This window comes from Pan troglodytes, chromosome 5 (assembly GCF_028858775.2).
Source record: "Pan troglodytes isolate AG18354 chromosome 5, NHGRI_mPanTro3-v2.0_pri, whole genome shotgun sequence".
In the NCBI taxonomy this organism is placed as follows: Eukaryota; Metazoa; Chordata; class Mammalia; order Primates; family Hominidae; genus Pan; species Pan troglodytes.
This window is the reverse complement of record NC_072403.2, coordinates 85,402,278-85,429,809: the sequence shown is the minus strand read 5'-3', so window position 1 is coordinate 85,429,809 and position 27,532 is coordinate 85,402,278. Positions and strand designations below refer to the sequence as shown.

General features: G+C 43.4%; 1 protein-coding gene and 1 non-coding gene across 18 annotated transcripts in view; both read right to left on the bottom strand.

Moving 5' to 3' along the window:
- MTO1 (mitochondrial tRNA translation optimization 1) overlaps positions 1–27,532 on the bottom strand; it is a 43,399-nt gene that overhangs the window by 13,459 nt on the left and 2,408 nt on the right. For 5 of the 17 annotated variants that reach the window (XM_003950876.5, XM_063812511.1, XM_003311402.7 and 2 more), the window contains exons 2-9: positions 23,988–24,187; positions 23,790–23,907; positions 16,728–17,017; positions 8,631–8,743; positions 8,349–8,539; positions 7,668–7,798; positions 6,232–6,436; positions 5,856–6,027 (exon numbers count right to left, since the gene is read on the bottom strand). In XM_003950876.5, coding sequence (XP_003950925.3) covers positions 5,856–6,027; positions 6,232–6,436; positions 7,668–7,798; positions 8,349–8,539; positions 8,631–8,743; positions 16,728–17,017; positions 23,790–23,907; positions 23,988–24,187 — 1,420 coding nt within the window. Of the gene's footprint in view, positions 1–900; positions 1,065–5,855; positions 6,028–6,231; positions 6,437–7,355; positions 7,476–7,667; positions 7,799–8,103; positions 8,179–8,348; positions 8,540–8,630; positions 8,744–16,727; positions 17,018–18,855; positions 18,954–23,789; positions 23,908–23,987; positions 24,188–27,532 lie in introns of all 17 variants that reach the window. The other 12 variants (XM_063812503.1, XM_063812504.1, XM_054686041.2 and 9 more) reach the window with 5 other exon arrangements.
- LOC112209596 (U6 spliceosomal RNA) lies at positions 26,224–26,326 on the bottom strand. Its single transcript, XR_002944431.1, has one exon. It is a non-coding gene; the product is annotated as a U6 spliceosomal RNA (small nuclear RNA).

The following is a 27,532-nucleotide window of genomic DNA, read 5'->3' as shown; positions in this document are numbered from 1 at the left end:
ATCAATAGTGGGATCTGTGCCTGTGAAAAGCCACTGCACTCCAGCCTGGGAAACATAGCGAGATCCTGTCTCTAAAAAAAAAAAACTAAGAGGAAAAAAAAAAAAAAACCCACAAAGACCTACAACTACCACATGATGCTGCAATTCCACTTCTGGGTATACACTCAAAAAAATTGAAAGCAGGGGCCAGGTGTGGTGGGTCATGCCTGTAATCCCAGCATTTTGGGAGGCCGAGGCAGGTGGTCAGGAGTTCAAGACCAGCCTAGCCAACATGGTGAAACCCCATCTCTACTAAAAATACAAAAAGTAGCTGGGATTACTGGTGGGTGCCTGTAATCCCAGCTACTTGGGAGGCTGAGGCACAAGAATAGCTGGAACCAGGGGGCGAAGGTTGCAGTGAGCAGAAATCGTGCCACTCCAATCTGAGTGACAGAGTGAGACGGTCTCAAAAAAACAAAAAAAAATTGAAAGCAGGGTCTTGAAGATATCTTTGTATACCCATGTTCATAGCAGCACTAACATGTACATTAACATTTACATTTACAATAAGGTGAAAGCAACTCAAGTGTCCATCAACAGATGAATAGATAAACACAATGTGGTATATACATAAAATGGAGTATCATTCAACCTTAAAAAGGAATAAAATCCTGTTACATGTTACAAGGTAGATGAACCCTGAGGACATTTATTATTATTATTATAGAGAATGGGTCTTGCTCTGTCACCCCGGCTGGAGGGCAGTGGCACAAATGCAGCTTATTGCAGCCTCGACCTCCTGGGTTCAAAGGATCCTCCCACCTTAGCCTCCCAAAGTGCTGGGATTCCAGGCATGAGCCACCATTCCTGGTCATGAGGACATTATGTTACATGAAATAAGCCAGTCACAAAAACACATACTGTATGAGTCTTTTCTTTTTTTTTGAGAGAAGTCTCACTCTTGTCCCTCAGGTTTGGGTGCAATGGCTTGATCTCGGCTCACTGCAACCTCCGCTTCCCAGGTTCAAACAATTCTCCTGCCTCTGCCTCCCAAGTAGCTGGGATTAAGATGTCTGCCACCACGCCTGGAAAATTTTTGTATTTTTTAGTAGAGACGAGGTTTCACCATGTTGGCCAAGCTGGTTTCGAACTCCTGACCTCAGGTGATCCGCCTGCCTCGGCTTCCCAAAGTGCTGGGATTACAGGCGTGAGCCACCGTGCCTGGCCACATACTGTATGATTCTAGTCAAATCCATAGAAACAGAGTAGAATGGGGTTACCAGGGTCTGGGGGAAGGAGAGAAAGGGGGAGTTACTGTCTAATGGGTATAGTGTTTGAGTTTTGCAAGATGAAAAAGTCCTGGAGATCTATTTTGCAACCATATGAATATACTTAAACTACTGAAATGTACACTTACAAATAGTTAAGATGGTAATTATGTTCTTTTTTGGGGGGATTATGTCTGTAATCCCAGCACTTTGGGAGGCAGAGGTAGGAGGATCACCTGAGCACCAGAATTCGAGATAGTTTTAAAATAATCTGTTCACAAGGCTTTGAGCTATTCTCAACTCCAAACTTCAAGACCTGCTTTGAATCAAGCCTAAGCCTCAGAGTACAGAGCTCTGGCAAAGAATGGATAAGTTAGCATACTTCAACAAAGCCAGGAGGGAATTTCTGAGCTACCTAACACATCAATACATTTCTCTGTAATCCTGACAGAAAATGTGTGTGTGTGTGTATGTGTTATGCATAGGTGCACATGTACATGCATTTGTGTATCTGTTCTGTTAAATGCCTGTTCAGAGTCAGGTTCAACTGGTCAGCACTTACTACATAGTCTGGCATGTATGCAGCAAGTGTATTTTTAACCAGATTTTAAAATCTTTTTAGCTTTATATGTCTGGGCATTGATCAAGTGAGTTCGCTAAGAAAGGCTAAGGCCGGGCACAGTGACTCATGCCTGTAATCCCAGCACTTTGGGAGGCCAAGGCAGGCAGATCTCGAGGTAAGGAGATTGAGACCATCCTGGCTAACACGGTGAAACCCTGTCTCTACTAAAAATACAAACAAAAATTAGCCAGGCATGGTGGCAAGCGCCTGTAGGCCCAGCTACTCAGAAGGCTGAGGCAGGAGAATCACTTGAACCCAGGAGGCGGAGGTTGCAGTGAGCCAAGATTGTGCCATTGCACTCCAGCCTGGGTGACAGAGAGAGACTCCGTCTCAAAAAAAAAAAAAAAAAAAGAAAGAAAGGCTAAGTGGTAGACTGCAAATATTCTCAAATCAAATATGTAGACTGATTCCTCCTGAAGGGAAATATGCCTGAATTAAAAAGGAATCTGGCCAAATTACCTTTTTAAACTGACCTTTTTAAAAAAAATCCATCTAAACAAAATGGCTACTCCTGGGATTGTTATGGTAAAAACATAGCTGATAAGTTTTCATTGTTCATTTGTTCATCTTTTTATTCATCAGTTAGCATCTGAGACTGTTGAAAACGATCACTTCCCACACTCTCAATATTCGTCAATACACATCAGTCACATTCAATGCAAGTTCCTATTACATGAATTAGTGTGATATTTGTTATAAAAGAAAGCATAGTGTTATATAAATTCTTCTTTTTTTTTTTTTTGATACAGAGACTTGCTGTGTCACGCAGGCTGGAGTGCAGTGGTGTGATTTCGGCTCACTGCAACTTCTGCCTTCTAGGTTCAAGTGATTCTCCTCCTTCAGCCTCTTGAATAGTGTGCTCCACCATGCCTGGCTAATTTTTGTATTTTTAGTAGAGACAGGGTTTTGCCATGTCTGGTCTTGACTTCTGGCCTCAAGTGATTTGCCCACCTCAGCCTCCCAAAACGATGGGATTACAGGCATGAGCCACTATGCCTGGCCTGTGTTATAAATTATTTGTACAACTTTTGAAATAATGTGAACCCTCCTAAATTTAAACAAATGAATAAACAGCTGGAGAAATGAGTCAATTTTAAACTGCTTACACTACAACCATTTCCTGGTGCCAGTTAGCTAGTAAACAAATATATCCACTGCTATAGTCTGAATGTTGGTAGTATCCCCCACTTAAATTCTTATGTTGGAATCTAATGCTCAATATGACAGTTTTTAGAGGTGGGGCCCTTAGGAGGTGATTAGGGCATGAGGGTTCTGGCGCTCATAAGTGGGATTAGTGCCCCAATAAAAGAGGGTTGGGGAGCTTTTTGCCCTTTCGCTATGTGAGAACACAGCAAGAAGGCACCATCTTGGAAGCAAACAGCAAGCCCTCACCAGACACCTAATCTGCTGGTGCCTTGATCTTGGACTTCAGTCTCCAAAACTGTCAGCAATAAATTACTGTTGTTTATAAATTATCCAGTCTAAGGTGTTTTGTTATAGCAGTCTGAATGGACAAAGATATCCACCATCCTTATTTGTGAATAAGGCTGTCATTTCTATGAATGAGATCCCCTGATATGAAAGATGATTACGCAAATTCTTTAAAACCTGCTGTTACTATTATTAAAAATCTGTTTCATTGCTGGTGCTAGTGCTTTGGGAAACCCTCATGAAAATAAAAACTTGGGCCAGGCATGGTGGCTCATCCCTGTAATCCCAGCACTTTGAGAGGCCAAGGCAGGTGGATCACTTAAGGTCAAGAGTTCGAGCACAGCCTGGCCAACATGGTGAAACCCTGTCTCTACTAAAAATACAAAAATTAGCCGGGTGTGGTGGTGCATGCCTGTAATCCTAGCTACTCAGGAGGCTGAGGCAGGAGAATTGCTTGAACCTGGGAGGCAGAGGTTGCAGTGAGCCGAGATCATGCCATTGCACTCCTGACAGAGTGAGACTCCATCTCAAAAAAAAAAAAAAAAAAAAAATTAGCCAGGTGTGGTGGCAGGCGCCTGTAATCCCAACTACTCGGGAGGCTGAGGCAGGAGAATCACATGAACCTGGGAGGCAGAGGTTGCAGTGAGCCGAGATCGTGCCACTGCACTCCAGCCTGGGTGACAGAGCGAGACTCCATCTCAAAAAAAAAAAAAGACACTGAAAACTCAGGAACAGAAGTTAGAAAAGATAAAACATCCTGATGAAACAAAATCCAAACAAGGACATATGCCAGATTGCAATTAAGGAAGGAACACTTGGAAAGATTAGAGAGAATGAAGAACATTAAAATGATTATATCTTTAAGTTGAAAAAAAATCATAAGGAAAATGGGGATTTAAAAAGGGGGAAAATATACTGGAGACACAGCCCCATGATCAATGCCACCATAATGTGCATAATGTACTTCTAAGCTACAATCATTGCAGATTTATGCCTTCTAGGGATCTTCTCTCATTCTAATTAGTTTAAATTTTTTCAGATAGGAAAAATCAAGGGTAAAATACATAGATTTTGAATTATGTAAGATCCTTAGGAATATATCTCTGGAGCAAAAATGCTCTATATTAATGTATTTTAGACTCAGAGGCCATATAACTAGAATGATGGACAGAAAAGGACAAAAACCCTAAGATGTAGCAAGGGACTCTTCAAGTAAGTCCAGAGAATTTATAACACTATGCTTTATTTATCAAAGGAGTTTCCGCCGCACGCGGTGGCTGACGCCTATAATCCCAGCACTTTGGGAGGCCGAGGCAGGGGGATCACCTGAGGTTGGGAGTTCATGATCAGCCTGACCAACATGGAGAAACCCCATCTCTACTAAAAATACAAAATTAGCCGAGCATGGTGGCACATGCCTATAATCCCAGCTACTTGGGAGGCTGAGGCAGGAGAATCACTTGAACCCAGAAGCTGGGAGGTTGCGATGAGCCGAGATCGCACCATTGCACTCTAGCCTGAGTAAGGAGAGTGAAACTCCATCTCAAAAAAATTAAAAACAAAGGAGTTTCCTTGCTATAGCTCATGGACAAGATAAGATCATTCCACACTGCTCCAAGCCTAGAAAAGAAAGCAGATAACTACTTTTCTTGGTTTGAGCCTTCTAAATCTTATGAAAGCCAAAAGAACTCAATGGGAGCCACAGAGAAATCATATAAAAAATAAAAATAATAATTTAGAATATATATATATGTGATTTTTTCTTTTCTTTGAGACAGGGTCTCACTCTCACCCAGGCTGGAGTGCAGAGGCGTGATCTTGGCTCACTGTAACCTCTGCCTCCTAGGTTCAAGTGATTCTCCTGCCTCAACCTCCCAAGTAGCTGGGATTACAGGTGTGCACTACCACGCCCGGCTAATTTTTGTATTTTTAGTAGAGATGGGATTTTGCCACATTGGCCAGGCAGGTCTCAAACTCCTGAACTGAAGTGATCCGACTGCCTTGGCCTCCCAAAATTCTGGGATTATAGGTGTGAGCCACTGCATCCAGCCATATATTTTTTAATACTTAGAAAACAGATGAGTTAGGCCGGGTGCAGTGGCTCACGCCTGTAATCCCAGCACTTTGGGAGGCCGAGGCGGGCGGATCACAAGATCAGGAGATCGAGACCATCCTGGCTAACACGGTGAAACCCCATCTCTACTAAAAAATACAAAAAATTAGCCGGGCGCGGTGGCAGGCGCCTGTAGTCCCAGCTACTCGGGGGGGCTGAGGCAGGAGAATGGCGCGAACCCGGGAGGCGGAGCTTGCAGTGAGCTGAGATCGCACCACTGTAGTCTGGCCTGGGTGAAAGAGCGAGACTCTGTCTCAAAAAAAAAAAAAAAAAGAAAGAAAAAAGATGAGTTACAGCTAAAGGATTTTGAAAAGAAGCCAAAAACAAGCTACATTCATTTGAAATGTGTAGGTAGGAACACATAGGTAATGTCTCTATGAAATGATCTTATGATCTTATTTTTCTATAAAAAGTGAGAAAAGTCTATATTAAAAATGCATACCTGACAGGCAGACTTCTACTAGTACTTATAGAAGCCTCTGGGATTAATTTTTTCCATTTAGAGCTCAAAAACTCAATAGATTTCAACACAGAAATGCCTTCTTCTAAAGAAGACTTCATCCAACAAGCTCTTTCATATCGTTGTTGGGACACACAGCCAGCGTCTTTATACCCTAGGGAAGGGAGAAAGAGAATGTAATGAGAAGTGTGGTTTTTAAAGCAAATTTTTTTGTAGAGACAGGGTCTCACTATGTTGCCCAGGCTAGTCCTAAACTCCTGGCCTCAAGTGATCCTCTTGCCTTGGTCTCTCAAATTGCTTGGATTATAGGTGTGAGCCACCATGCCTGGCTAGATTGCAGGACTCAGGAAAGAGTTACCTCGCAGTGTGAGCCGGCTGTCAGCATTATCAGGGCGCAGTGACAAACGGAACTCTACTCGGCTGGTAAACATGCGGTATGGTTCACTGGTGCCCAGAGTAGTGAGGTCATCAATCAAGACTCCTATGTAACCTTCTGTTCGGCTAACCACAAAGGGAGGCTTGCGACTGACCCGAAGACTGGCGTTGATTCCAGCTATCACACCCTACAAGAGCACTGAAATGTTTAAAAGGCCATTATGAACTAAACAAATGGCTATCCCATTCAGAACACTACTCAGAAACAATGGCATGGGACAGGAAGAAAGCAAGTATTGCCCCTAAGGGATATAATAGAGGTAGAAAATGTGATCCATATTCAGAAATAGAATATGGGTAATATATCACTTTAGAAGGCTATGATTCATTGTTTTCAGAGATATCTATCTAATCTTCCTGATAAGCTGCACTCTGCGGGGACTAATCTTTTTTTTATCCGGAGACAGGGTCTTCCCCTGTTACCTAGGCTGGGGTGTAATGGCATAATCTTGGCTCACTGCAGCCTCGACTTCCTGAGTTTAAGCAATCCTCCCACCTCATCCCCCCAAGTAGCTGGGACTATAGGCACATGCCATCACACCTGGCTAATTTTTACATATTTTTGTAGAGATGAGGGTCTCACTACATCACTCAGGCTGGTCTCGAACTCCTGGCTCAAGCAATTCTCTCTCCTCAGCCTCCCAGAGTGCTGGGATTACAGGTGTGACCCACCATGCCCAGCCGGTTAATCTTTTTTTAAAACCCACCTGTGAAACTTCTCTAGCCTTTTCCCACTTGCAAATAAAAATAAAATAATTTCTGACTTACAAGGAATAATAATATAATAATTTCTAATGAAGTATATTAAAATAAATTTTAAACTTCACAAGCAATACATCTAATCAAAATATATCACACAGGAGCTCAGAAAAGAGTAATAAAGCCATAGTGTTTTAATAATCCTATTATTGGCTGGGCAAGGTGGTTCACACCTGTAATCCCAGCACTTTGGGAAGCCAAGGCAGGTGGATCACCTGAGGTCAGGAGTTTGAGACCAGCCTGGCCAACACAGTGAAACCATATCTCTACTAAAAATGCAAAAATTACCTGGGTGTTGTGGTGCATGCCTGCAGTCCCAGCTACTAGGGAGGGCTGAGGCAGGAGGATCGCTTGAACCTGGGAGATCATATCACTGCACTCCAGCCTGGCAACAGAGCAACACTCTGTCTCAAAAAAACAAAAACAAAAACAAAAAACCTATTATCTACAAAAGCCATCTCCAAACACCCTGAAACATAAATTGTCTTCTATTAGTATGAATTGTATCTAAGATCTACATAGTTAACACAACAGACATTAAAAGGAGAAATACCAGTTAAATAGTCCCTTTCAGTTTACATTAATATCTTAACTTCTTACTTGAGCTGCAGCTTCCTCATAACCAGTGGTGCCATTGATCTGTCCAGCAAAGAAGAGTCGTTGAACCAAATGAGTCTCCAGGGAAGGAGTGATCTGACGGGGATCTAAGTAATCATACTGAACACCGTAGCCTGACCAAAGAACAAAGACATTAAATAAGTAAATACAGAGCTGGATTTGCTCAAGGTAGAGATGCAAGCATTACCCTTAAATGCCCTTTAAAAACAGACTATTTAGGTCAGGAGCAGTGGCTCACACCTGTAATCTCAGCACTTTGGGGGGCCAAGCGGTGGATCACCTGAGGTCGGGAGTTTGAGACCAGCCTGACCAACATGGAGAAACCCTGTCTCTACTAAAAATACAAAATTAGCCGGGCATGGTGATGCATGCCTGTAATCCCAGTTACTCAGGAGGCTGAGGCAGAAGAATCACGAACCTGGCAGGGGGAGGTTGTGGTGAGCCGAGATCGCACCATTGCACTCCATCCTGGGCAACAAGAGCAAAACTCCGTCTCAAAACAAACAAACAAACAAACAAACAAAAAACAGACTATTTAAAATGTATAGGTGTTGGGCTTCATCTTCTGAGGCTCTGAACAACAATGACTGTAGCTAAGGCCTCCTCACTGACCATTAAAACAATGCTGACCTTATACTGAAGGGCACTTGTGATCCTCTTTACCTGGCTGAATCACTTTAGCTTTCTCCAAGCCTCTGATGCATGTGATCATTTTCTCTTGTAACTCAGCTGGTAGCGTCATAGATAACCCCTGTGGGTAGATAAGGTCAGAATCCATTCCTTCAGGTTCCAACCAAACCTGATGTAGACGGTTTGGAAAACGCAAAACTTTTGATTCAATGGAGGGACAGTATCTAGAATAGAACATTTAAATAAACTTGAAATGAACAAAAGAGGATTGACATCATTCCTTAAAGTAACTGAGCACTGACATTTTGTCCTTACCGAGGTCCTCTTGTCGTTTCTTTAACATGACTATTAAGGTGAAGGTTCTTAAGGACAATCTCATCCACTCTAGGGTTGGTGTGAGTCAAGTAACATGGCAGCTGATCTTCTGGCTAAAAAACAGTAACCAGATGCAATACTGATTTGCTTATCTACTAGTTTCTCTCTTATCCAAATAAATTCCACATGATACGTACTGACTTTAATAGACACTAAACTTGTGCATAATGCCTAGTATTACTTATGAAGTATTCTTGCCAAAAATAAACATCCCAAAAGATGAAGTTAAATTTAAGCAAAACTCTAAATCTAACTAGCAGTTTAATTTTTTTTAAATGTTTTTATTTTTTGAGACGGAGTCTCACTCTGTTGCCCAGGCTGGAGGGCAGTAGCGTGATCTCAGCTCACTCCAACCTCCGTGTCCCGGGTTCAAGCGATTCTCCTGCCTCAGCCTCCCAAGTAGCTGGGATCACAGGCATGCACCACTACGTTCGGCTAATTTTTGTATTTTTGGTAGAGACAGAGTTTCACCATGTTGGCCAAGCTGGTCTCAAACTCCTGACCTCAGGTGATCCACCTACCTCTGCCTCCCAAAGTGCTGGGATTACAGGCATGAGTCACCACGCCCGGCCGTAACCAGTAGTTTAAAAGAAATAGTTTAGAGGAACATAATTAAGTCATCAGAGGGATACAATCAGACAAATGAAGAATGAGGGAAGTTTTAGAGAACAAATGACTCAATTTCTTCCATATATAATGCTTAAAAGAGAAAAAAAAGGAGGGAAGCTGTTACAAAACTAAGGCAGGATAGGTAGTCAAAGAAATAACCATGTTCTCGGGAGGCAGCAACCATGGTGACCATACAATTAGCACAGTAAACCTCAGTATTCACATTGTAATTGAGCTCATTCAAGCAATGCTATCTTCAGTAGGGACTTTGCCTTGTAGAGAAAGCATGTGCACTTTGATTTTACTTGTCCTCAAACTGACCCTTTACTCATTTTAATAGTAAAAGACACACCCGTGGGTGGAGGTTTAAGATGCTAATGAGACATGCGATATATGAACAAGCATGTATGGCTACTTACTACACTTGTGCACCCAGAAGACCACCTAGAACATGCTTACAAGTAACAACTCTTTCTACCTCCTATTAATAAGCATGTAAAACTCCCATACAGGGAGTCTCCTTAGTGCTAGTATTTGCTTTCTCATTCTTAATGAGCAGACCACCCTGAATTCTTGCTCTCAGGGTGTACTGTCTATTATGCAACTAACTTTTAAAATATTATTTTTCTTTTCAATAAATTACTCTGTGCCGCACTTCTTTTGCTGTGTGTTTCCTGTTTAAACTCTTTTAAACTAAGAAAACCAGAACTGAGGTATCACAACAGTCATCAACAAAACATATCACCAATAAGGTTCCTGGTTCAAATAAAACAACTGTAAAAAACATTTTTGAGGCAAATAGAGAAAACTGAATACTGAGTGCAAGATGATGTTAGGAAATTATGTTGTTTTTGTTCTTTTTTTTAGAAACAAGGTCTCATTCTGTCACCCAGACTGGAGTGCAGTGGCTTGATCATAGCTCATTGCAGCATTCAATTTCTGGACTCAAGCAATTCCCCTACCTCAGCCTCCCCAGTAGCTGGGACAACAAGTGAAAGCCACCATGCCCAGCTAATTTTTAAATTTTTTGTAGAGACAGGGTCTCACTATGTTACCTAGGCTGGTCTCAATCTCCTGGCCTCAAGCGATCTTCCCAACTTGGCCTCCCAAAGTGCTGACAGCCACTGTGAGCCACTGCACCCAGCCCAGAAATTTTGTTTTGCTGGGTATAATAACAGTCTTGTGGTTACTTTCTTTTTTTTTTTTTTTTTTTTTTTGAGACGGAGTCTTACCCCATCACCCAGGCTGGAGTGCAATGGTGCAATCTCAGCTCACTGTAACCTCCACCCTCCCAGGTTTAAGCGATTCTGCCTGCCTCAGCCTCCTGAGTAGCTGGGATTACAGGTTCACACCACTATACCCCACTAATTTTCGTATTTTCAGTAGAGACGGGGTTTCACTATGTTGGCCAGGCTGGTCTCGAACTCTTGACCTCAGGCGATCCACCTGCCTCAGCCTCCCAAAGTGCTGGGATTACAGGTGTGAGCCACCGTGCCTGGCCATGGTTACTTTTTTTAAAAAGTTATTGCCAAGCGCAAGTGGCTCACACCTGTAATACCAACACTTTGGGAGGCCAAGGCAGGTGGAGCACGAGGTCAGAAGTTTGAGACCAGCCTGGCTAACATGGTGAAATCCTGTCTCTACTAAAAAGACAAAAATTAGCTGGGCATGGTGGCGGGTGCCTGTAATCCCAGCTACTCGGGAGGCTGAGGCATGAGAATCACTTGAACCTGGGAGGCGGAGGTTGCAGTGAGCCGAGATTGCACCATTGCACTCCAGCCTGGATGACAGGGCGAGATTCCGTCTCAAAAAAAAAAAAAAGAAAAAAAAAGTGTTTTTGTGCCCACCCAGGGACTCCTTGCTTTGTTTGGGCTGGGCGCCGTGGCTCACGCCTGTAATCCCAGCACTTTGGGAGGCCAAGGCGTGTGGATCACCTGAGGTCAGGAGTTTGAGAACAGCCTGGTCAACATGGTAAAACTCTGTCTCTACTAAAAAAATCCAAAAAATTAGCCAGGCATGGTGGCAGGTGCCTGTAATCCCAGCTACTTGGGAGGCTCAGGCAGGAGAATCGCTTGAACCCAGGGGGTGGAGGTTGCAGTGGGCCAAGCTTGCGCCATTACCATTGCACTCCAGCCTGGGCAAGACTCTGTCTCAAAAAAGAAGAAAGGGTTATCATAATTTGCATACTACCAAAGCAAATATATAAAAGTATCTTGCTCAAAGTAACAGAATATTTGAAGCCATACATCAGGATAACACTCACCAGAAACTAGGACCATCAATTCCTTTTTTTTTTGTACAGGCAGGGTCTCATTATGTTGCCCAGGCTGGTCTTGAACTCCTAGGCTTAAGTGATCCTCCTACCTTGGCCTCCCAAAGTGCTGGTATTACAGGTGAGAGTCACTGTGCCTGGCCAATTCTTCATCCTCAATCTTAAACACATACAATATACTTTTTTTTTTTTTTTTTGAGACAGTCTTGCTCTGTCGCCCGGCTGAAGTGCAGTGGCATCATCTCTGCTCACTGCAACCTCTGCCTCCCGGGTTCAAGCAATTCTGCCTCAGCCTCCCAAGTAGCTGGGACTACAGGGGCATGCCACCATGCCCAGCTAATTTTTGTATTTTTAGTAGAGACGGGGTTTCACCATGTTGGCCAGGATGGTCTCAATCTTTTGACCTTGTGATCCACCTGCCTTGGCCTCCCAAAGTGCTGGGATTACAGGCGTGAGCCACCATGCCAAGCCACATTTTTTTAAAACTCGAGAGATAGGTAAAAGTGGCCTCTACACTTCAAAAATGTCGGCATCATTAAAGATTGACAAACTGTTCCAGGTAAAAGACTTTAAAGAGAAATGACAATTAAACGCAATGCATGACCCTTGATTGGGAATAAAAAGGTTGTTTTGGGCTAGGCTTGGTGGCTCATACTTGTAATCCCAGCACTTTTGGGGCCCAAGGCAGGCAGATCCCTTCAGTCCATGAGTTTGAGACCAGCCTGGGTGACACTGCAAAAACTCATCTCTACAAAAAATACAAAAAGTAGCCAGGCATGGTGGTGAGCACCTGTGGTCGCAGCTACTTGGGAGGCTGAGGTAGAAGGATCATCCAAGCCTGGGAGGCAGAGGTTACAGTGAGCTGAGATTGCACCACTGCACTGCAGCCTGGGCAACACAGTGAGATCCTATCTCAAAAAAAAAAAAAAAAAAAGCTGCTTTGGACAATATTTACCAATTAGCAAAATGTGACTATGGACTTTATGTTAGATAATAGCACTGTATCAGTGTTAAATTCTCTGAATTTCTTTCTCTGAATTTCTTTTTTCTTTTTTTTTTGAGACATAGTCTTGCTGTTGCCCAGGCTGCAGTGCAGTGGCACAATCTCAGCTCACTGCAACCTCCCCATCCTTGGTTCAAGCGATTCTCATGCCTCAGCCTCCTGAGTAGCTGGGATTACAGGCGCATGCCACCACGCCCAGCTAATTTTTGTATTTTTAGTAGAGGTGAGGTTTCACCATATTGGCCAAGCTGGTCTTGAACTCCTGACCTCAAGTGATCCACCTGCCTTGGCCTCCCAAAGTGCTAGGATTATAGGCATGAGCCACTGCGCCTGGACTCTTTTCTGTCTTCAAAAAAATATTTTGGTCAGGCGCAGTGGCTCATGCCTGTAATCCTAACACTTGGGAGGCCAAGGCGGGCAGATCATTTAAGAACAGCAGTTCAAAACCAGCCTGCCCAACAAGGTGAAACCCTGTCTCCACTAAAACTACAAAAATTAGTCAGGCGTGTCGGCGGGTGCCTGTAATCCCGGCTACTGAGGAGGCTGAGGCACGAGAACTGACTGAACTCAGAAGGCGAGATTGCAGTAAGCCGAGATTGCACCACTGCACTCCAGCCTGGGGGATAGTGTGAGGCTCCGTCTCAAAAAAAAAAAAAAATTTAAATTTTATTGTCCCTGCATCGTACTCTGAATTTCATCATTGCATAAGGGTTATATAAAAGGATGTCTCTGTGCTTAGTTGAGATATAGGCTTAAGGTAAGAGCTCATCATCTCTGCAATTTACTCCCAAATATTCCAGAAAAAAAAGAATAAGAATAAATGTGTATATTACCGTCTTACACAGTAAATATGGACATAAATTGATATATCTATAGCGATAAATATGGTAAAATATTAACAGTGAGTGACGTTCAATGGTTTATAGGAGTTTGTTGTGAAAAAACTCTTACATTGAGAAAAGTCTTACAACTTTTTCTCGATGTTGCTTTTTCTTTTTGTTTTTCTCCATCTTTTTAAAATAAAATTATATGCGTTGACGGTTAACTTTCTTTTTTTTTTTTTTTTTTTTTTTTTTTGAGATGGAGTCTTGCTGTTGCCCAGGCTGGAGGCTGGAGTGCAGTGGCACAATCACAGCTAACTGCAACCTCTGCCTCCCAGGTTCGAGCAATTTTCCTGCCTCAGCCTCCCGAGTAGCTGGGATTACAGGCATGAGCCACCATGCCTGGCTAATTTTTTTATTTTTATTTTATTTTTAGTAGGGATGGAGCTTCACCATGTTGGCCAGACTGGTCTTGAACTCCTGACCTCAAGTGATCCACCCGCCTCAGCCTCCCAAACTGTTGGGATTACAGGCATGAGCCACCACACCCAGCTGAGGGTTAACTTTCAATAGATCGCAGTGAGGTAGTTGCTCTGCTATGTCTGAAACCCCACCCCAGAAGCAGGTCATCTAAGAATGGTTCAGTGTCAGGTTCTCCATAAAAATGCATTGTGTGATGGGCAAGGGGGCGGCTGCCTTTCCAGCAGCACCACCTGATATCGTTTCAAAAGCTTAATTTAGGCCGGGCATGGTGGCTTACGCCTGTAACCCCAGCATTTTGGGAGGCTGAAGGTGGATCACCTGAGGTCAAGAGTTTGAGACCAGTTGGGTGCGGTGGCTCACGCCTGTAATCCCAACACTTTGGGAGGCCGAGGCGGGCGGATCACCTGAGGTCGGGAGCTCGTGACCAGCCTGACCAACATGGAGAAACCCCATCTACTAAAAATACAAAATTAGCCAGGTGTGGTGGCACATGCCTGTAATCCCAGCTACTCAAGAGACCGAGGCGGGAGAATTGCTCGAACCCGTGAGGTGGATGTTGCAGTGAGCCGAGATTGTGCTGTTGCATTCCAGCCTGGGCAACAAGAGTGAAATGCCATCTCAAAAAAAAAAAAAAAAAAAAAGAGTTCAAGACCAGCCTGATCAACATGGTGAAACCCTGTCTCTACTAAAAATACAAAAACAAATTAGCTGGGCATGGCGGTGGGCACCTGTAATCCCAGCTACTAGGGAGGCTGAGGCAGGAGAATTGCTTGAACCCAGGGGGCGGAGGCTGCAGTGAGCTGAGATCGTGCCATTGCACCACAGGTTGGGCAACAAGACTGAATCTCCATCTCAAAAAGCAAAACAAAACAAAACAAAAAACGCCTATTTGACCAGGCGCGGTCGCTCATGCCTGTAATCCCAGCACTTTGAGAGGCTGAGGTGGGCGGATGGCTTGAGCTCAGGAGTACGAGACCGGCCTGGGCAATATGGCGAGACCCTGTCTCTATTAAAAATAATAATAAATGAAAAAAATTTTTAAAATAAAAGCTTAATTTACAAAATATGTAAGGTTATAAAAGTAATGAAATTTAAGATTTGCCAGGCACGGTGGCTCATGCCTGTAATGCTAGCACTTTGGGAGGCTGAGGAGGGTGGATTACCTAAGGTAAGGAGTTTGAGACCAGCCCGGCCAACATGGCAAAACACCGTCTCTATTAAAAATACAAAAATTAGCCAGTGTGGCGGCAGAAGCCTGTAATCCCAGCTACTCAGGAGGCTGAGGCAGGAGAATTGCTTGAACCTGGGAGGCGGAGGTTGCAGTAAGCCGAGATTGCGCCATTGCACTCCAGCCTGGGCAACAATGGCGAAACTCCGTCTCAAAAAAAGAAAAAAAAAAAAAAAAAGTCGGGTGCAGTGGCTCACATCTGTAATCCCAGCACCAGCACTTTGGGAGGTTGAGGCAGGCGGATCACCTAAGGTCAGGAGTTCAAAACCAGCCTGGCCAACATGGTGAAACCCCGTCTCTACAAAACTATAAAAATTAGCCAGGCATGACGGTGGGTGCTTGCAATCCCAGCTACTAGGGAGGCTGAGGTGGGAGAATCGCTTGAACCCAGGATGCAGAAGTTGCAGTGCACCAAGATTTCACCATTGCGCTCCAGCAGGGCGACAGACTGAGACTGTCTCAAAAAAACAAAAAAAAAGAAATTTACGATTTATGGGGAAATACCCAATTAGCCAAGTTAGCTAATCCCTTTTAGAGATTACTTCTTTAGGCTGAGTGCAGTGGCTGACGCCTATAATCCCAGCACTTTGAGAGGCTGAAATGGGTGAATCACGAGGTCAGGAGTTCGAGACCAGCCCTTGTTATGGTGGAACAATATGGTGAAACACCAATATGGTGAAACACTGTCTCTATTTTTTTTTTTTTTTTTTTTTTTTGAGACGGAGTCTCGCTCTGTCGCCCAGGCTGGAGTGCAGTGGCGCGATCTCGGCTCACTGCAAGCTCCGCCTCCCGGGTTCACGCCATTCTCCTGCCTCAGCCTCCCGAGTAGCTGGGACTACAGGCGCCCGCTACCACGCCTGGCTAATTTTTTGTATTTTTAGTAGAGACGGGGTTTCACCGTGTTAGCCAGGATGGTCTCGATCTCCTGACCTCGTGATCCGCCCGCCTCGGCCTCCCAAAGTGCTGGGATTACAGGCGTGAGCCACCGCGCCTGGCCAACACTGTCTCTATTAAAAATATAAAAATTAGCCGGGTGTGGTGGCGCGTGCCTGTATACTCGGGAGGCTGAGGCAGAAGAACTGCTTGAACCCAGGAGGCAGACGTTGCAGTGAGCTGAGATCGTGCCACTGCTCTCCAGTCTGGGTGACAGAGCAAGTCTCCACCTCAAAAAAAAAAAAGGATAACTTCTTTGGCTGGGTTCAGTGGTTTACACCTGCAATCCCAGCACTTTGGGAGGCCAAGGGGGGTGGATCCTTTGAGCCCAGGAGTTCGAGACCAGCCTGGGCAACATAGTGAAACCCCATTTCTCAAAAAAATTTTAAAAAGCCAGGCACAATGGCTCATGCCTATGGTCTCAGCTACTCAAGGGGGTTGAGGTGGGAGGATCACTTGAGCCCAGGAGGTCAAGGCTGTAGTGACCCATAATTGTACCACTGCACTCCAGCCTGGGTGACAAGGTGAGACCTTATCTAAAAAAAAAAAAAAAATCATTTCTTTGCACTATAAGCAATAGTGCTATAAAGTGAACTGCTGCCAAAAAAAAAAAAAAAAAAAGTTACAGTACTTCCTGCTGTGAATAGCCAATACCAGCTGTAAGCCAGGTTTTCGTAAAGTATCTTACCTTAATCCATACTGTCTCATTGGTAAAGCTGAATGGTACGGATGGATTGTCCGGTATATGCTTGTTTAGAATACTGAAATTAATGGACTCTTTGGCAATTCGGGGTGGAGTCCCAGTCTTCAACCTTCCCACCACAAACCCTAACTTCTCCAGTGTCTGAGCCAATCCTATAGAAGGCTGATCCCCTAAACGTCCTGCTGGATGCGTCTCCAATCCAATTACAATCATGCCTCTCAGAAATGTCCCAGTAGTCAGAATCACACTCTCTGCATATACTGTGCTTCCATCCACTAAATAACAAGAAAAAAGAATAAAGTCATTATCTATGTATCTATGTATTTATGTATGTATGTATGTATGTATGTATGTATGTATGTATCTATCTATCTATCTATCTATCTATCTATCTGAGATGAAGTCTCACTCTATCACCAGGCTGGAGGGCAGTGGTGCAATCTCCGCTCACTGCAACCTCCGCCTCCCGGGTTCAAGCAATTCTCCTGCCTCAGCCTCCCGAGTAGCTGAGATTACAGGCATGCGCCACCACACTCAGCTAGTTTTATATTTTTAGTAGAGATGGGGTTTCTCCATGTTGGTCAGGCTGGTCTCGAATTCCCGACCTCAGGTGATCCACCCACCTCTGCCTCCCAAAGCGCTGGGATTACTTACAGGCGTGAGCCACCGCGCCCAGCCTAAAGTCATTTTTTAAATTGTTACCATGGATCAAAATGGAATGTGACTATTTTACATTACAACTACAGAAAAACTATCAGTCTTTAGAAACTTGAGAACCTTTTGTAATATTTTTGTTTTTTCAAGCCTTATCGACATATAACAGACATATAAAAAACTGTATATATTTAGAGTATGCAACATGGTGTTTTGATACAAGTATACCTTCTGTGATGATACCCATAATCAAGCTAATTAATATAACCATCACCTCACATAGTTACATGTTTTGTTTGTGTGGTGAGAACACTTATGATCTACTCCCTTAGCAAATTTCAAGTATATCATACATTATTATTAACTGCAGTTACCATACTGCTCACTAGATTGCTAGAACTTATTCAACTTACAGCTGAAAATGTATAACCTTTGAGCAATATCTTCCCATTTCCCCTACCCCAGACAAAGAATTTTAAATGAGTAAGAAGGCTAATATCAATCTCAATCTAAGCAATCTAGGAGAGAGAATACAATGTGTTATCACCAATTCACATGTACCTAAAATCATATCAGCACTAAAAAGTTAGTCTCAATTAATTTAAAAAATTAATTAATTTTAGACTTCAGGATAAATATGGCATACAACCTCTCATTTCTTCTCCCTTCTAAAACTCAAAGAAAATTAAATAGGGGAATAAAAAAGGTATAAAACCAAAAGGACAAGTAATGAAAAAGAACCAGTCAGAAGATGAGAAATTTCAATATATTTTTGAAAGATAGAAAGTGGTTGGAAGAATGGTAACTCATCTAGCAGAGGGGAGATAGCTATAACTTAAGTATTAATATCTGAAGAGAAGATATATCAATGAGAATGAACTAATTTGCCCTGCAAAGGCTCAGAAATTAGAGAACTGAGAATAAGAACTGAGGAGGAATGTAGAAATGAAACTTGGAACAGAAAATGAAAGAAACAGCTGAAATTTACACATTAAGGTTTTGTCCTCAGATAGCTCTACCTTACAGTAAAATGGAGGTTTATTCTTCAGGTAATGGGGACTTTTTGTTTAATGGGTACAGAATTTTAATTTGGAATGATGAAAAAGTTCAAGAGACCGTTGGTGGTGATGGGTGCACAACACTGTCAATGTACTTAATAGCACTGAATTGTACACTTAAAAATGGTTAAAATGGTACATTTTATGGTTTGTATATTTTACCACAAAAAAATTGTTATTGTTGGGCCTATAAAACATGGACAGGATCACAAAATAGCATTTAAAGATATTAAATTAAATTGGCCAGGCTCAGTGGCTCATGACTATAATATGAACACTTTGAGAGACTCGGGCAGGAAGATCACTGGAGCCCTGGGCTTCAAGACCAGTCCTGGCAACATAGTGAGACTCCCATCTCTACAAAAAAAAATAATAAATTAGCCAGGGGTGGTGACACATGCCTGTGGTCCCAGCTACACAGGAGGCTGAGGCAGGAAGATCACTTGGGTCCAGGTGGTCGAGGCTACAGCGAGCTGTGATCATGCCACTGCATTCCAGCCTAAGAAAGAGGGCGAGAACTTGTCTCAAAAATAAAAAAATAAACAATTTAAGGGTATAAACATAAATACTAATAAAAACAATATAACCATTAAATCTGGAAAATAAAGAAAGTCGGGGGAGAAAAGGAAATGAAAGTAAAACTAATTTAGTAATTGTTACTTGAGGGAAGTCAGTGAGCATATTATATTATATATAAAATCATAGCTTTTAAGGTAACCATCGGAACAAACCCACAAACTTAAAAAAAAAAAGCATGGCCTCCAAAAGCAAAGCAAACACAGATTAAGTTTTTTTTAAAAAAAAAAAGGTACAGAGGAACAGTGTGTATAATATGCTACGATTTTGTGAAAACAACAAAAAATACATGTACATATGCCTAGGTAGAAAGACCACACAACAAATTAACAAAGCAAATGCTCCTGAGAAAGAAAACTGGCTGGTTGAGGGGACAAAGTGAAGGAGACAGACTATCTTTTTTTTTTCTATTGAGACAGATTCTTGCTCTCTCACCCAGGCTGGAGTGCAGTAGCAAGATCTCGGCTCACTGCAACCTCCATCTCCCAGGTTCAAGTGATTCTCCTGCCTTAGCCTCCTGAGTAGCTGGGACTACAGGCGTGAGCCATCATGCCTGGCTAATTTTTGTATTTTTAGTAGAGACGAGTTTCGCCATGTTGGCCAGACTGGTCTCAAACTCCTGACCTCAGGTGATCCACCTGCCTTGGCCTTCCAAAGTGCTGGGATTATAGGTGTGAGCCATAATCACATAATGCCCATAATGCCCAGCTAAGACAGACTATCTTTTCACTCTATAGGCTTTTTGTAGCCTTTAAGTTGTTGGCACTAAGTATGTATTTCCCAATCAAGAAAATTAATAAATCTATAATAAAAATGAAAATGGGAATTAAGATATGTATTTTAAAAGATGACACTCCTGGGCTACGCGCAGTGGCTCATGCCTGTAATCCCAGCACTTTGGGAGGCCGAGGTGGGTGGACCACAAGGTCAGGAGATCGAGAACATCCTGGCTAACACAGTGAAACCCCATCTCTACTAAAAATACAAAAAAGTAGCCAGGCATGGTGGCACGTGCCTGTAGTCCCAGCTACTCGAGAGGCTGAGGCAGGAGAATCGCTTGAACCTGGGGGGCAGAGGTTGCAGTAAGCCGAGATCACGCCATTGCACTCCAGCCTGGGCTACACAGTGAGACTCTGTCTCAAAAATAAATAAAAAGAAAAAATAAAAATAAATAAATAAAATAAAATAAAATAAAAGATGACACTCCCTGGCACAGCCTCTCTTACCATTTTGTACCCAGAACGCTAGTGGGTAGCCATATTATTCTCTTAGGTGGAAAACTGATTCTTCTGAGAACTAACAGACATTGATATTTGAGAATTCACCAAACCAAAAAGCTGGTTCAAATCTTTTCTTTTTTTTTGAGACGGAGTTTTGCTCGTTACCAGGCTGGAGTGCAGTAGCACTATCACGGCTTACCACAACCTGCACCTCCAGGGTTCAAGTGGTTCTCCTGCCTCAGCCTCCCGAGTGGCTAGGATTACAGGCATGTGCCACCACACCTGGGTAATTTTGTATTTTTAGTAGAGACGGGGTTTCTCCATGTTGGTCAGGCTGGTCTTGAACTCCCAACCTCAGGTGATCCACCCACCTCGGCCTCCTAAAGTGCTGGGATTACCGGCGTGAGCCACCGTGTCCAGCAGTTCAAGTCTTAATCACCACCAGAATCAGCCAGGCAATAAAATTAACTGTGCACACACAAATCTTCCAGTTAGTGTTTTAGCGCCTTATTTATTTATTTAGAGATGGAGTCTCACTCTTGTCGCCCAGGCTGGAGTGCAGTGGCACGATCTCGGCTCACTGCAACCTCCGCCTCCTGGGTTCAAGCGATTCTCTTGCCTCAGCCTCCTGAGTAGCTGGGATTACAGGTGCATGCCACCACGCCCAGCTAATTTTTTTATTTTTAGTAGAGACAGGTTCACCATGTTGGCCAGGCTAGTCTCAAACTCCTGACCTCAGTGATCCGCCCGCCTCAGCCTCCCAAAGTGCTGGGATTACAGGCGTGAGCCACCATGCCCGACCTAGTGCCTCATTTAAAAATGTAACAGGCTGGGCATGGCAGCTCATGCCTGTAATCCCAACACTTTGGGTGGTTGAGGTGGGAGGATCACTTGAGCCTAGGAGTTCAAGACCAGTCTAGGCAACACAGGGAAGCAACATAGGGAGATCCCACGTCTCCAAAAAAATTGAAAATAAGCTGGGTGTGGTGGTGTACACCTATAGTCCCAGCTACTTGGGAGGTTGAGGTGGGAGGATCACCTCTGGGAGGTGGAGGCTACAGTGAGCGATTATAGTGCCACTGCACTCCATCCTGGGTGACAGAGTAAGACCCTGTCTCCAAAACCAAAAACGCAAAGAAGTCAACAGAAAACCGAAGTTCGCTAGATACTTAAAGGAAGTTGTGTACATGAAAGAGAGCAGCCCAAACACATAAACAGAACTAAAAAATCTGGAGAAGGCCAGGTGTGGTGGCTCACGCCTATAATACCAGCACTTTGGGAGGTGGAGGTAGGCGGATCACTTGAGGTCAGGAGTTCAAGACCAGCCTGGCCAACATGGTAAAACCCTGTCTCCACTAAAAACACAAAAATTAGCTGGGCGTGGTTGCTGCTGTCTGTAATCCCAGCTACTCATGAGGCTGAGGCAGGAGAATTGCTTGAACCTGGGAGATGGAGGTTGCAGTGACCCAAGATCGTACCACTGCACTCTAGCCTGGGTGACAGAGTGAGACTCTGTCTCAAAATAAATACATAAAATAAAGCAATTATTAACTCAAGGCAAAACCAAGTATATGAAAGGGACAAACATAATACACTTCCATGCAGTAAACAATACTTAGTCAATAATGTAAATACTATCAACCAAAAATTACGGTATAATTATATCAGAAGGAGAGAGGGAAGGAAAATTGGACATTAAAGAGAATTACCATAATAATAAGTTAATAGGCTGGGCACAGTGCTCATGCCTGTAATCCCAGCATTTTCAGACGCTGAGGTGGGCGGATCGCTTGAGGTCAGGAGTTCAAGACCAGCCTGACCAACATGGTGAAACCCTGTCTCTACTAAAAATACAAAAAATTAGCCGGGCATGGTGGCAGTCGCCTGTAACCCCAGCTACTTGGGAGGCTGAGGCAGGAGAATTGCTTGAACCTGGGAGGGGAACGTTGCAGTGAGCCAAGATGGTACCACTGCACTCCAGCCTAGGCAACAGAGCCAGACTCTGTCTCAAAAAATGTTAATAGATGGCTGGGTGCGGTGGCTCACAGCTGTAATCCCAGCACTCTGGGAGGGCGAGGCAGATGGATCACAAGGTCAGGAGAACAAGACCATCCTGGCCAACGTGGTGAAACCCCATCTCTACTAAAAATACAAAAATTAGCTGGGCATGGTGGTACGTGCCTGTAGTCCCAGCTACTCAGGAGGCTGAGGCAGGAGAATCGCTTGAACCCGGGAGGCGCAGGTTGCGGTGAGCCGATATTGCACCACTGCATTGCAGCCTGGCACAGAGTGAGACTCCGTCTCAAAAACAAACAAAAAAAAAAGTTAATAGATAATGTCTAGAACTGTAAATTAGGAAGTAAAAAGATAAGCCTGCTATTTAGAAATATGGAAGTATATACAATAAGTGACAACTAAAAAAGCTGAAGTGTCTGTCTCCAGGGAAGGAGATGGTTGTTTTCCCATATAAATTTCTAAATTTCTTTTATATTTATTTATTTATTTATTTATTTATTTATTTATTTATTTATTTTGAGACAGAGTTTCGCTCTTGTTGCCCAGGCTGGAGAGCAATGGTGTGATCTCGGCTCACCACAACCTCCGCCTCCTGGGTTCAAGTGATTCTCTGGCCTCAGCCTCCTGAGTAGCTGGGATTTCAAGCATGCGCCACCACACCTGGCTAATTTTCTATTTTTAGTAGAGATGTGTTTCTCCATGTTGTTCAGGCTGGTCTTGAACTCCCAACCTCAGGCGATCTGCCTGCCTTGGCCTCCCAAAGTGTTGGGATTACAGGTGTGAGCCACTACACCCAAACTTATTTTTTATTTTTTTTTGACACAGGGTCTCACTCTGTTGCCCAGGCTGGAGTGCAGTGGCATAATCACAGCTCACTGAAGTCTCAACCTCCTGGGCTCAAGCAATCCTCCCACTTCAGCTTATTGAGTAGCTGAAACTACAGGCACCTGCTACCACACCGACTAATTTTTGTATTTTTTTGTAGACATGAGGTTTTGCCATCTTGCCGAGGCTGGTCTCAAACTCTGGGGCTCAAGCAATCCACCTACCTCGGCCTCCCAAAGTGCTAGGATTACGGGCATGAGCCACCATGCCGAGACCCTTTTAATATTTTAAGAAAAAATTATATGCATGAGTTATTTTGATAAAAAACATACATAACTCTTTTACATAAAAAAATATAAGCTGTTAAAATATGAATTTTTTAAAAAATTAAAGTCAGAACCAGAAAAAACAGAAATTACAATAGAAAGATGGGGAGAAAGGGAGACATAAATATGCAGATTATAAAGTTCTACACTAAGATGGAACATGGTACTGATGAGCCTAGAATTTGACTGAGCATCATAAATGCCAAGATGAAAAGAGAAACGTATTTATTTATATAGTTTTCCTCATCCAGGTAGAGAAAATGCAACAAGTTCCTTGAATAAGCAACATATCTCCACACTTTGCTCTAAAATAAATTTCTCATATGGAATTTGATATGCTGTTATCATACACCATCTATAACCAATACGTACCCAAAACAACCCCACTGACACGGCATTTCCCAGTGTGTTCAGGCTCTGGTTCTGTAAGAATAAGATCTTCTACAGCTCCCTCCTGAACAGTAAGCAGTGGTGTATTCAAGATTTCTTTCTGTCAAAAGAAAATGCCAGTTGAAACATGGTAATTAAACAATCACCATAATCTTTCCTGTGCTCATGCCCTATTCTTACCTGCATGTTCTGTTTATAGAGTTTCCTATCAATCTGAGCTCTCAGACCCCACACAGCTGGTCCCTTACGCCGGTTTAATACTTTATAATGTACACCAGACTGGTCACAGATGCGAGAACACAGGCCATCCAAGGCATCTACTTCCCTCATTAAATGTCCCTTTCCGATGCCACCAAAGGAAGGATTACATGACATCTGACCTAAAGATAATAGACATAAACAAAATAAATATATGAGCACCTTGCATATAGTGATTACTTAATAAGGAAATATTTATACAGGTGACTATAATCATCTCATATGATAAAAAATAGAAAACGTGAAAGATATACTACAAAGAAAATCCCAAAGACCCAATGGGATGCAAAAGTGTCCAGGGCAACCTGGATGACAAACCACTTCCTGAACTTCCTTTTGTTTTTTTTAAGATGGAGTCTCACTCTGTCACCCAGGCTGGAGTGCAGTGGTACAATCTCGGCTCACTGCAACCTCTGCCTCCTGGGTTCAAGCGATTCTCCTGCCTCAGCATCCCGAGTAGCTGGGATTACAGGTGTCCGGCACCACGCCTGGCTGATTTTTGTATTTTTGGTAGAGACGAGTTTCACCATGTCGACCAGGCTGGTCTCAAACTCCTGACCTCAGGTGATCTGCCCACCTCGGCCTCCCAGAGTGCTGGGATTACAGCCATGAGCCACCGTGCCCGGCCTGAACTTTCTTTTGAATCTCTTCCTTGATGCATATTTTTACTGTTTCACTAGGTTGCCTTTTCCTTTCAAACATGTAATCCTTACCCGATGAAACCGTTCTAAACCAAGTATACTTGGTTTTTAAATTTATTTGTTCTTTTTTGATACAGCACCAGAGGAATCTACCAAATCAAGCACACTTGTAAGAAGCCCCTAGTCCTTCAACATAAATAAGGACAAAAATAAATAAATAAATAAAAAACAGGGCCGGGTGCGGTGGCTCACGCCTGTAATCCTAGCACTTTGGGAGGCCAAAGAGGGTGGATTGCTGGAGCTCAGGAGTTTGAGACCATCCTGGGCGACACGGTGAAACCCCGTCTCTACTAAAATACAAAAAAATAGCCAGGCATGGCAGTTTGCACCTGTAATCCCAGCTACTTGGGAGGCTGAGGCAAAAGAATCGCTTGAATCTGGGAGGCTGAGGTTGCACTGAGCTGAGATGGCACCATCGCACTCCACCCTGGGTGAAAACAGTGACTCCATCTCAAAAAGAAAAAAAAAAAGAAAAAAGAAAAAACAAAGAAGCCCCTTGGCACTGGTTCAGTTACAACCAATTATGTCTTCCATAAATGCCATCTGGTATCTCCTTTTTGCACTTACTTTGCAGAATTAAATATAATTAAATTACAAATTTCTTGTGAGTGAAGACCACATTTTATACCTTTCCCTTACATGTACCCAGTCTTACCTGGAGGTCTAAACCCATGTGGTTACCTCAAAAGTTTTTGTGGGAGGTGGAGGGATGGGCAAGTTATGTCAATATCCACATATCCACTGCCACCACATCAAGAATCAAGACCTCCAAAAGTTGTTTTTTTGTTTTTTTTGTTTTTTTTTTTTTGAGACAGAGTTTCGCTCTTGTTGCCCAGGCTGGAGTGCAATGGCACGGTCTCAGCTCACTGCAACCTCCACCTCCCGAGTTCAAGTGATTCTCCTGCCTCAGCCTCCCGAGTAGCTGGGATTACAGGCATACGCCACCACGCCTGGCTAATTTTCTTTTTTTTTTTTTTTTTAGTATTTATTGATCATTCTTGGGTGTTTAATTTTCTATTTTTAATAGAGACAGGGTTCCTCCATGTTGGTCAGGCTGGTCTCGAACTTCCGACATCAGGTGATTTGCCCGCCTTTGCCTCCCAAACTGCTGGGATTACAGGCATGAGCCACCATGCCCAGACAAGACCTCCACAAGTTTTAATGGTCTCCACAGGGAGACTGGATAGCACTGTGATTATGAGCATGAAGTGTCATTATGAGGAGTGTGTGTGAAAGAGATATCTGGCTCAATTTCTAGACCTACCACTTATGAGCTCTGTGATCATGGCAAGTTACCTAACATACCTTAGTCTCTCTACTATAAAAACAGGAATGACAGCTGTGGTAGATTATTTTCCTCCTTCTCCCTTTGAAATAGAAGACTCCTGGGCTCCCCAAATGCTGGGATTACAAGCGTGAGTAATCACCCCTGGCCTAGGTCTTTATTATTATTTTTTAAAAATATGGAACACTTCACAAATTTGTGCATCATCCTTGTGCAGGGGCTATGCTAATCCCTATATCATTCCAACTTTAGTTTATGTTGTTGCCAAAGCAAGCACTAGGTCTTTATTTTTTAAAAATATAAACAACAGGCCAGGTGTGGTGGCTCACACCTGTAATCCCAGCACTTTGGGAGGCTGACACGGGTGGATCACCTGAAGTCAGGAGTTGGGGACCAGCCTGGCCAACATGATGAAACCCCATCTCTACTAAAAATACAAAAAATTAGCTGGGCGTGGTGGCGGACTCCTCTAATCCCAGCCACTTGGGAGGCTGAGGCAGGAAATCGCTTGAACCCGGGAGGTGGAGGTTGCAGTGAGCCAAGATCGCGCCACTGCATTCTAGCCTGGTCAACAACAGCAAAACTCTGTCTCAAAAATGAAAGAAAAGAAAAGAAAAGAAAAAACCCACTTGAATGTATGATGAGAAAAGTATAATCTTTGAGGAAATCATATAGCCTCCTCTCCCCCACCCACAAAACCGCAGTTAATAGTATATATTTCTTCACAGTTATGAGCTGAATGGTTATTTTAAAGAAGAATTTCAGGAATAAATAAGTGATTTATTCACAACTTTTACAAAACAAGTAAATATTCTAATTACTGCTCGCTCCTAAGCAAAAGGAAGGAGGAAAGACAAAAGTATACATAATTTACAGGTTGATGTTTTAGCTAGTATCTATCATGATGCTACAGAACGGCCATCCAACCATTATCCATTAGAGCAAAAAAAGTACTGTCCAGTACTAAACACAAAATCCAGGGACGACAACCCAGAAGGAATATAGGATGCAAAAGGTAGCATGGCGCTGGGCACGGTGGCTCATGCCTGTAATCCCAGCATTTTGGGAGGCCGAGGCGGGCGGATCACAAGGTCAGGAGATCGAGACCATCCTGGCTAACATGGTGAAACCCCGACTCTACTAAAAATACAAAGAAAAAAAAAATTAGCCGGGCGTGGTGGTGGGTGCCTGTAATCCCAGCTACTCGGGAGGCTGAGGCAGGAGAATGGCATTAACCCGGAAGGCGGAGCTTGCAGTGAGCCGAGATGGCGCCACTGCACTTGAGCCTGGGTGACAGTGCAAGACTCTGTCTCAAAAAAAAAAAAAAAAAAAAAAGGTAGCATGGTTCTTCCAAAGGGCATCACAAAATCTTGACAGAAACACAAAGATCAGGCTGGGCAGAGTACTGAGCACCTGCAATCCCAGCTACTGGTTAGGCAGAGGCAGGAAAAGTTCTTGAGTCCAGAAAGCGGAGCCTGTAA